Source organism: Pangasianodon hypophthalmus, chromosome 10 (assembly GCF_027358585.1).
Source record: "Pangasianodon hypophthalmus isolate fPanHyp1 chromosome 10, fPanHyp1.pri, whole genome shotgun sequence".
NCBI lineage: Eukaryota > Metazoa > Chordata > Actinopteri > Siluriformes > Pangasiidae > Pangasianodon > Pangasianodon hypophthalmus.
The window spans coordinates 28425790-28437200 of NC_069719.1; the positions used below are offsets into that span (position 1 = coordinate 28425790).

The window sequence follows — 11411 nt, forward strand, 5'->3', positions numbered from 1 at the left end:
AACTCTCATGTATCAACAATTTAGTAAATCTGTATCCGTAAACTAGTGACTATTATTGATGAAACACTTGCTATTTTATCCAGGTGAATATTCTGATTGATGAAGTATAAAAAATTCAATAAACGAAAGAGTTGAAAAATACTAACAGAATGATTTTGCCTTTAGAAAAAGGTGATGACGCTTATAAATGCGCTGATTACTTTATTACTGGCAGGTTCTTCAGGTGATTGACTTCGTATGTGGGTTTCAGAAACTTTACTCAATTGCTTTTGCTTCTCCTCTTTACGGCGCTTTTCAATTCATCATTAAAACTGCAGTATGTAACTTTTGGGGTGTGTGTGGAGTTTGTAGAGATTTAAACTCAGGAAAATGTGTGTGTACAATCTTCATTAGTCTACAGGAGTTTACTGTTCTGGCCGTCACAACCCACAATTATCAAAGATATATTTATGATTAAGTTCTAATAGTTATTCATCTGTTTGATTTTAATCCAAATCTCAATAAAACTGTACACATTAAAATAATGAGCCTAATATTGGAGTGGTTAGATTACAGTTAAAATGGTCCCTGGCTAGACAGATAGATAGTTTATTAATTCCAGAGGGAAATTCACACTTCAGAAGTGTGTTTGAGAACCGCTGATCAAATTAATCTGTTTGTGCATTTGGTCACACTTTACAAGTAAATCATTCGAGACAGTTCTGGCAATTTATCGAGATAATATTATTACTCCTACAATGCCGCTGTTGTCCTTTGTTGTTTCTCTGTTTCTCTTGTTGTTTGTCTATTTCCCGTGTTGTTCATCTATATTTCTCTTGAAATCTCCATAAAAACTCTGAGAAGTTCCCTCTAGCAAAATCCAGTGACTGTAGTTAAATTATCCAATAAACAGCAGCAGAGACTTTACGAACTGTGTAAAAGATTTTTATTCATATTTAAGTGATGACAAGAATCAACAGTGAATCAGAAAATACCTTAAATTTATACAGTGTAAAGCACACTCTAAAGTGTTAGACACACCACAATTACACAGTTAAACAAGACAAATGCTGCGTTATATCGAAAAACCAAAAACGGACGAAAGAGATAACAGAACATTAACATATAAAACAACTGGCTGAAAAGACAACAGGTCAAATAAGTTGACTAGCCAATTCTTTAAAAAAAATTGTAATTTCATATAAGATAATAGATAAGATAATATAATATAAGGTTTGGTTATCAGAATCCACTAATAAAATTTTCCTGTTAGCTAAACAAGAATGGTAGCTCTAGCTAAATTAGCTCGCTAGTATCTGGCTGGTTTTAAGTAATCTAGGTTTGGTCTTGTTACCCTTGAACAGAAAAGACAAGAATTAGCTAGCTAATCTAATTACCAACTAAATCATATCAACTACATTTATTTAAAAGAAAAAAAACACGCATACCAGAATTCAAGCAGGAGGAGTGTCAGTATTGTGTGGCTGTTCTTAGCTATCTAGCTAGCTTGTGCTAACTCGGTCTAACTAGCTGGTGTTAGAAATGGTGTACTCAAACTCTGTTAAATTTCTACATGTTTCTTTTCAAGTATGAATAATAAAATCATTTAAGACACTTAGCAATTAACTGAGAAGATGAATCAACTGGTCTGGCAGATTCAGAAGGCTATGATTGTGTCTCCTTTCATGCAAATGAGGCAAAGAACATGCGCACAATGCTTCCTCACAACTATATAGAAATATAAATGCAAACACACACACACACACACACACACACACACACACACACAGTATATTGTTACTATAGAATAATGTTGGGATACATACTTCAAGTTCAAATTTACTTCTTCGTAGTGAGAAATTAATTCTCTACCGAAAAGGTAAACTCTTGGTTTTTTATACACGTTTTTCCCTTTTTAATAGACATGCACAATATTCTCCACATAACCCTAAAAGATATTAACATTTATGATCATTACTCATGTAGCGATATGTGTTTTCCAAGACAAACATGAGAAAAAGGATTTTTAAAACAATATCTTTCACTCTGAACCTTTCATACACTACTGATTTTGTGAAGTGCAAATTTACACATGAGAGATGATCAGTGGTGCTGAGTTTTTACCACCATCATTTTCACAAGGACTGAAGTACGGATAGAGTTTCTCAGTCAAAGACTGACCAGTGAAAGAGTAGATATGAGACCTGGCTTCAACATCATAAAAGGAGACCAGACCCTCCTCATAATCCACAAACACTCCCACCTTCTGGGGTTTCTCTCTCAGGGAGAGGGAGATACAGGTATCATCACAAGCCTTATACTCATTCCCCTTTCTCAGAGTTACAGTCCAGAATCCATCCTGAGGGTTAAGTTCAATCTTCCCCTTCCTGTTAACAGATTCTCTGACCACTCCTAAATCCCACTCCGTCTTCCCGCTGACCTGCACCTCATAGTAAAACCTCCCTGAGGAGAAACCCTGCTTTCCCAGGATTATTGCATAATAAGTGAATCTTTTTGGGGTTTCTGGGAGATTCTGCTTTGTGTCTTCACACGTCACTTGTTTTCCATCATCAGACAGGATGAGATAGGGATGAGCTGTATCAGGATCCAGAGTCACATCCACTGAGAGAAACACACAGCATGTGATGAGTATGCAGCTAAACAATAATAATTAATATTCTAGTATAGCACAATAATTATAATTTTTGTAAGCAGGTTTGTGGAATATTAAAATATATATATGTATAATATAAGAAACAGAAACTACGGTGTACCTGCATACTGCTGAATCCTCTTCAGTTCTGTGGAGACTAATTACAACACAACAGGACATTTATTAAATTAAATATGGCTTTAATGCAAACTTGGAATTAGAAAGATACAAAAAAAAGCTACAAAAAAGCTACAAAAATCATTAACACAAATTTACTTTCATTCATCTATCAACAAACCAAGAAACTAATCAATAACTTTTCATACTGTCTCTAACAAAATAAGTCCCTTGTTTCAGATTTCTCAGTTTCTCACCCATTTCCTTCAGCTTCTCATTCAGCGTTCTACTGAGTTTCTCATTCAGAGTTTTCTGAAGCTGAGACAGAGTTGTCTTCACAGCGTCCATGTTCAGTTCAGTGTTAATCCTGATCTCAGTCCAGTTCTTGGTGTGTGGAGCGCTGCACAGTGACGGATAAATCTACAGTAGAACAGGAGAGAGGAGAAATCCCTCAGCTGATGTTCTGTGATCTTCTGCATTGTGGTTGAGTAACTGAGAGAGGAACACTGACCTGTAGGAGGTGGAGATGATCGTCAGTGTGTGAGAGCTGCTCCAGCTCAGTGTCTCTCCTCTTTAGCTCATGGATTTCCTGTTCCAGCTCTTTAACGAGTCCTTCAGCCTGCTTCTCTGCTGCTTTCTGCTTCTCCTCCATCACCTTCAGCAGCTCAGCCTGACTCCTCTCAATGGAGCGAATCAGAGTGGTGAAGACTTCAACACTGTCCGATTTCTCTTTCTCTGTGTTTCTCTAAAGAAGGAAGAGCATCTCACTTTTACCAAAATCTAGAACATGCAATAAAATGTAATGAAGGCAGCAGATATAAACTACATCATGTTTGACTCACTTTGCTGAGCTCTACTGAGTGATTAATCTCCTGGATCTTCTTCAGTCGCTCCTGGATCATCTCCTGCACCTCTGTCTGAGTTTTTCCCAGCTGACTCTGTGGACAGCAAAAACACACAACCATCTATTTTCTAAATTTGAATTCATTTGCATTCTTGATAAGGATATTTAATACTGATGTTGGTCTCTCACCTTCCTCTCTCCACTCTCCTCCTCTAATGGAATAACGTTGTGAGTCTTATGTTCTCCCTCTGTGCAGAACTGACACACACACATCTGATCATCTCTACAGAACAGCTCCAGAGGTCTCTCATGCTTCTGGCATATGTATTTCTCCAGGTTCTCCACTGCATTTATTAGATTGTGTTTCTTATATTTTGGAACATAATTATGAGGCTCTAGATGAGACGTACAGTAAGTCACACCACAATCCAGACAGGATTTTATGGCTTTTTCTTTATCACCAGTGCAGATGTCACAAAGAATCTGAGACTTATCTGAGACAGTTTTCTTCTTGAAGTGATCTGCAACCTCTCTCAGTGTTATATTAATCTTCAGTTCAGGTCTCTTGGTGAATTTCTCTTTGCAAAATGAACAATAATAATGTTGACTCTTATCCCAGCTTTGTGTGAGGCAGCTCTTGCAGAAGCTGTGTCCACATGGAGTGGTGACGGGATCAGTGAACACTTCTAGACAGATAGAACACTGTAACTGCTTTTCAGACAGGCTGCTGGATTCACCTGCAACTGGTGGATAGACAAAGAATAAAAAATGTTAAAAAAAAACTTTCTGCAGCAGCGAGAATTTCTTCAGGAGCAGACGGGAGTGAGATTATAATAATAAAAATAAAAAAACCACCTCTAGAGCACAGTGGTTTCTTCTTCAACATGTTTCTGAAAACCGTTTCATTTAATAATCAGAAATCTGCTTTAAGCAGCTTGAAATGGGTTTAAGTCTTTAAGGTTTAGCCGGGATTCACGTGATTTAGAAACTGATATACACATTATTAAATACACATCTGTTCAAGTATAAACTGTGGAACTTACAGTTAATAGATTTATTCATGTTCTTCCTTCTGCCTGGTCTTAGTTGTGATGATAAAGATTCAGCCGTGTCCTTTTCCCTTCTCCTTTTTAACCCTGTATAGTAAAACATCACAGATTTCCCTGAGCATTCTCACAGCTCTCAGTCAGTAACTAGATTATAATTTCTTACTTCCTGGTGTTAGTAGGAATGTTTGAAACTTGCCCTGCAACATACTTGTAACAGACATAAGAACGCATTTAAATGTTTAATTTAAATGTTTCTTTATATCTTAGCTCTCAAGTTTGTTTACTGCGCATGAAAGGTAATCTCTATTTTTTCTTTTATCACCACTGTTACACATTAACTGAATAAAATATTCTGATGTCTCCCTGGTTACAGAAATACATCTTTATCTGATGCTGTTCACTCAGTTCAGTTTAATAAACCAATAAACCAAAATCCTGGCCCAATTTCTGAACTATGAAAAACTATTAAACAAAGTACATACCTTCCTTCTTCTCTTAAGCAGAACTCCTGGAGTTTATTCTCTATGCAGTAACTAAATTCAGCATTTGTTTTAAAGAGACGTTTTCCTGCTTCATGTGAGCTTTCAGACTGCTCAGACGGGTCTGTTATCACTTTCACTTATGCACCAGTAGGCGGTTCCTCATTTTAACACATAAAAACTCTCATGTATCAACAATTTAGTAAATCTGTATCTGTAAACTAGTGACTATTATTGATGAAACACTTGCTATTTTATCCAGGTGAATATTCTGATTGATGAAGTATTAAAAAAAAATTCAATAAATGAAAGAGTTGAAAAATACTAACAAAGTGATTTTGCCTTTAGAAAAAGGTGATGACGCTTATAAATGCGCTGATTACTTTATTACTGGCAGGTTCTTCAGGTGATTGACTTCGTATGTGGGTTTCAGTCACTTTACTCAATTGCTTTTGCTTCTCCTCTTTACGGCGCTTTTCAGTTCATCATTAAAACTGCAGTATGTAACTTTTGGGGTGTGTGTGGAGTTTTGTAAAACATTTGTAGAGAGTCAAACTCAGGAAAATGTGTGTGTACAATCTTCATTAGTCTACAGGAGTTTACTGTTCTGGCCGTCACAACCCACAATTATCAAAGATATATTTATGATTAAGTTCTAATAGTTATTCATCTGTTTGATTTTAATCCAAATCTCAATAACACTGTACACATTAAAATAATGAGCCTAATATTGGAGTGGTTAGATTACGGTTGGAAAATTTATTTTACAGTTAAAATGGTCCCTGGCTAGACAGATAGATAGTTTATTAATTCCAGAGGGAAATTCACACTTCAGAAGTGTGTTTGAGAACCGCTGATCAAATTAATCTGTTTGTGCATTTGGTCACACTTTACAAGTAAATCATTTGAGACAGTTCTGGCAATTTATCGAGATAATATTATTACTGCTACAATGCCGTTGTTGTCCTTTGTTGTTTCTCTGTTTCTCTTGTTGTTTGTCTATTTTCCGTGTTGTTCATCTATATTTCTCTTGAAATCTCCATAAAAACTCTGAGAAGTTCCCTCTAGCAAAATCCAGGGACTGTAGTTAAATTATCCAATAAACAGCAGCAGAGACTTTACGAACTGTGTAAAAGATTTTTATTCATATTTAAGTGATGACAAGAATCAACAGTAAATCAGAAAATACCTTAAATTTATACAATGTAAAGCACACTCTAAAGTGTTAGACACACCACAATTACACAGTTAAACAAGACAAATGCTGCGTTATATCGAAAAACCAAAAACGGAGGAAAGAGATAACAGAACATTGACATATAAAACAACTGGCTGAAAAGACAACAGGTCAAATATGTTGACTAGCCAATTCTTTAAAAAAATTGAAATTTCATATAAGATAATAGATAAGATAATATAATATAAGGTTTGGTTATCAGAATCCACTAATAAAATTTTCCTGTTAGCTAAACAAGAATGGTAGCTCTAGCTAAATTAGCTCGCTAGTATCTGGCTGGTTTTAAGTAATCTAGGTTTGGTCTTGTTACCCTTGAACAGAAAAGACAAGAATTAGCTAGCTAATCTAATTACCAACTAAATTATATCAACTCCATTTATTTAAAAGAAAAAAAACACGCATACCAGAATTCAAGCAGGAGGAGTGTCAGTATTGTGTGGCTGTTCTTAGCTATCTAGCTAGCTTGTGCTAACTCGGTCTAACTAGCTGGTGTTAGAAATGGTGTACTCAAACTCTGTTAAATTTCTACATGTTTCTTTTCAAGTATGAATAATAAAATCATTTAAGACACTTAGCAATTAACTGAGAAGATGAATCAACTGGTCTGGCAGATTCAGAAGGCTATGATTGTGTCTCCTTTCATGCAAATGAGGCAAAGAACATGCGCACAATGCTCCATCCTCACAACTATATAGAAATATATATGCAAACACACACACACACACACACACACACACACACAGACAGTATATTGTCACTATAGAATAATGTTGGGATACATACTTCAAGTTCAAATTTACTTCTTCGTAGTGAGAAAAGCGAAAATAATTCTTATTTATGAAATTAATTCTCTACCGAAAAGGTAAACTCTTGGTTTTTTATACACATTTTTCCCTTTTTAATAGACATGCACAATATTCTCCACATAACCCTAAAGGGATATTAACATTTATGATCATTACTCATGTAGTGATATGTGTTTTCCAAGACAAACATGAGAAAAAGGATTTTTAAAACAATATCTTTCATCTGGACTTAGATTAGAGAGATGATCAGTGGTGCTGAGTTTTTACCTCCATCATTATTAGAAGGACTGAAATACGGATAGAGTTTCTCAGTGAAAGACTGACCAGTGAAAGAGTAGATATGAGACCTGGCTTCAACATCATAAAAGGAGACCAGACCCTCCTCATAATCCACAAACACTCCCACCTTCTGGGGTTTCTCTCTCAGGGAGAGGGAGATACAGGGATCATCACAAGCCTGATACTGATTCCCATTCCTCAGAACCACAGTCCAGAATCCATCCTGAGGGTTAAATGCCTCAATCTCCCCCTTTCTGTTAACAGATTCTCTGACCACTCCTAAATCCCACTCCATCTTCCTGCTGACCTGCACCTCATAGTAAAACCTCCCTGAGGAGAAACCCTGCTTTCCCACGACCATTGCATAATAAGTGAATCTTTTTGGGGTGTCTGGGAGATTCTGCCATGTGTCTTCATACGTGACTTGTTTTCCATCATTAGACAGGATGAGAGAGGGAGAAGCTGTATCAGGATCCAGAGTCACATCCACTGAGAGAAACACACAGCAAGTGATGAGTATGCAGCTAAACATTAATAATTAATCATCTAGTATAGCACAATAATTATAATTTTTGTAAGCAGGTTTGTGGAATATTAAAATATATATATTAGGTACAAATAATGGAAATGGGTGCTTGGGTAAAGGCTTTTACATTTCACAAGTACCTGATAGATTTATCAGTGAAAGAAATTAATTATCAGTAACAAACTTCCTAAAATGGACAATTATACAGAGAATTACGTTTAGTGCATTAGTGCATGGAGGTAATAGGAAGATGTACTGAAGATGCTAATTAATAAAGGGAAGAACTTTAGAATATTTGTCACTAATGAACAGTTTTGACCACCAGAGGTCGCCAAATGACTCTCTATGTTGTTGACTTGTAATTACCTTGCTCACCTGTACCTCATTGTCTCCTTGTCATGTGATCTATTAGCTTGTGTATTTAAACCCTGTCTCAAGTCCATGTCTTTGCTAAGTCTTTGTCTTCCTTTGTGTTGCAAACTCTGTGCCTTCTGTTACTGTTTGGATTACCTCGTCTCCTGAATTTTCTGCCTGCCTCTCTGTTAATGATTTTTGGATTTGCTGTTTGGATTTGTTTGCCTTCATGCTTGAACTTATTTTTGGTGCTTTTTGTGTTGGCCTTTAGAACCTTTTAATAAATCTTATGGACACTACCTGTTTTGCTCTGCACTTGAGTCTGTATTCTCCAATAGTCTAGTGAATAGGTGTTGGACTATCACTCCAGTAGACCTGGGTTTAATCCCCACATCGTGACAATATTTTTTTAATCCGTATAAATGAATTATAATTAAATGCATATTATTAATATATGAAATAATATAAGAAACAGAAACTACAGTGTACCTGCATACTGCTGAATCCTCTTCAGTTCTGTGGAGACAAATTACAACACAACAGGACATTTATTAAATTAAATATGGTTTTAATGCACAGGATTTCAGGGCCTTCTGCTTCACACCAGTGCAGAAGCCACAAAGAATCTCTGGTCGGTCAATAGCAGTTTTCTTCTTGAAGTAATCCACAACCTTTGTCCGTGTTGTATTAATCTTGAGTTCAGGTCTCTCAGTAGTCTCTTGGTAAATAAAAAAAAAATGAAACATAATTTTAAGACTATGTTGTAGAACAAATACTTAGTAACATTTGGCTTCCAGGTTACCCCAGATTCAACTCTTAATTCCCAAACTCCAGGTAAAAACAATATAAATGCAACCTCAACTCAGAATTCCTACTGGGGAACTCATGGTGGTCTTAACTCAAAGGTCCTCCAAATTCAGCAAGTAACGTCAAATCAACATGGCTGCTCACAGCATCAACACTAAACAAAGCAGCACTTTTCACCTTAAAATGAGTTATACTGTATGTACGTTTTAGTTTCCAATCAACATACAGCCATATTCGCTTGTTAAATCTATAACACTGACTTTACAGTTCACTGTTTTGAAAGGACAATAAACATCACTCATTACAATTAACTGTTTTTTCCACTTTGTAGGGAATGCGGTTCTGACCAGCTTCCGAGGTACAGTAAGTCAATTGCAGCACAATTCCACCCTGCTGTTCTGACGTTATCACCTTTGTAGCAAGACAACTAATATTACTGAGATCGTGAGCTTCTGCTCCTCCCATTCACACACACACACACTCACACACTCTCCTTTCCTTTTTGTTTGCCTCTGTCTACAGTTCAATTTGCTAGTCAAATTGCTGGTTGGTGTTTTGCTTCTCTTTCCTGTGTTACTTTAGTATTGTAAGAAGCCAAACTTTTCAGAGCTAAGCCTTCAGAAACAAATACACTGATTATTATTTCTTAAATCAAGCTCTTAATCATTTTGACTTGATTTGACAGTTTGTGATTTTAATTTAGTGAAGCACTTACCTTGCTGGTATGTACCTCACATTTCTGGTGCTTCATGTATAAACAGACTCATTTCCCCTACATCATCATTTAGCACTTTTTATACATAATATTAAACCTGAGTTTATTAGTCAGCAAATTATTTGCTGGAACATTGCTGGATAATTCACATCACCTGACTGATAGTTGGTTAAGAAGACAATAACAATGAAGCTGCAATACTGTTGCATGAAAAATGGAAAAATGGAAACCTTTTTTTAGACAACTACTTCAGTGAAATTGAGTTTGCTAGTTAGCAGCTTAGCTGACAGACGCTACTATTTTTGTCAATCTGATTTTGGAAAAGTCATTTCATGCATTTCAAGAAAAGACTGAGAATTAAACAGGAGGAAGCAGATGAAGCAGATAAAACAGGACACACAGATATATAGCTTCCCCTAATTTCAAAACAACCATCCGCCACTGGTGCAGAAATATACCGTACACACATCCTTTTGCAGAAGAAGAAACTGATAAATAACATTCGGTGGGTAGGAACTTGTCTATGCCTGGTTTACACATAAAACTAGGAGTTCACGCTGTTCATGTATGAATTGTGTAACTTACGGTCAGTACGTCTGTCTGATGTAGCCCCTCTGGCTTTTTTTGCTTGTGGTGAAGAATATTCAGCCATGTCCTTTTTCCTTCTCCTGTTTAACCCTTTCAGAAAGAAATCCCATTACTCAGCTCACACACTGACACACATTATGTTGTAAGACCTTCACTGAGCATTCTCTCAGGTCTCAGTCAGTAACTGTAATAATCATTTATAATTTCTCATTTCCTAGTATTAGTAGGAATGTTTATGCCTCACTCATTAACAGACTGGCTTACACATATAACGTTTCATTTAACTTAACTAACAAATTTCTTTACTGAGTGTGGAATTTTTTTTTTGTTCATTCATCACCAATGTTATACATCAATAGAATAACATATGACAGTTTCCCAGGGTAAGGGTACAGGACTATGTCTTCATCCGATGCTGTTTCGTGTGATAAACCACACCCTGACAGAACTTCTGGACTAGGAAACAAGATGAAATGAAGTACATACCTTTACTTTATCTCCTGCTATATAAATCTGCTCTATTCACGTTTATACACGTATCAGATCCACTGGATACGCAGTAATTAAATTCAGCTGTTATTATAAACAGAGGTTGTCCTGGTCGATGTCAGCTCTGTGACTAGTCGGGTTTCACTTTCACTCAACAGTGGAAGGCGGCTTAGGAGCCTTCTATGCGTTACCACCTTTTCATGCATTTCTAAAGACAAAATCATTTCGTTAGACTTTTTACACCCTTTGACTTACCTGGCTTACCTATTTACCTGGCTAAAATCAATAGCAGGCCTGAATGTTTCATAAATCCTACTCCTGTAGTTATACAGATAGAGATAATACTAAATGGACACAGCAAGAGAGACTTCGTGTTTTTAAAGTAGGACTACTTTAAGGTGATGATGCACAGAAATGTGCTGATTACTTTATTACTTAGAGGTTCTTCAGGTGATTGAATTCACACATGGTTTTCACTCAGTTGCTTTC

The 11411-nt window shown here is 36.3% G+C and overlaps 2 protein-coding genes across 2 annotated transcripts; both read right to left on the minus strand.

Moving 5' to 3' along the window:
- Positions 1-199: 199 nt before the first annotated feature.
- On the minus strand, positions 200-10497 carry LOC128319135 (E3 ubiquitin-protein ligase TRIM39-like). The gene is made up of 5 exons (XM_053237543.1): positions 10431-10497; positions 8928-9041; positions 8813-8839; positions 7394-7932; positions 200-2031 (listed from the first exon to the last, which is right to left on the minus strand). The coding sequence occupies exons 1-4, from the start codon at positions 10495-10497 to the stop codon at positions 7394-7396; spliced, it is 747 nt and encodes a 248-aa protein (XP_053093518.1). The 3' UTR covers positions 200-2031.
- LOC117598250 (E3 ubiquitin-protein ligase TRIM39-like) lies at positions 2030-7380 on the minus strand. The gene is made up of 8 exons (XM_053237351.1): positions 5125-7380; positions 4637-4729; positions 3783-4336; positions 3592-3687; positions 3261-3494; positions 3007-3169; positions 2754-2789; positions 2030-2601 (listed from the first exon to the last, which is right to left on the minus strand). Exons 2-8 carry the CDS (start codon positions 4653-4655, stop codon positions 2066-2068), a joined length of 1638 nt encoding a protein of 545 aa, XP_053093326.1. The 5' UTR covers positions 4656-4729; positions 5125-7380; the 3' UTR covers positions 2030-2065.
- Positions 10498-11411: the final 914 nt, after the last annotated feature.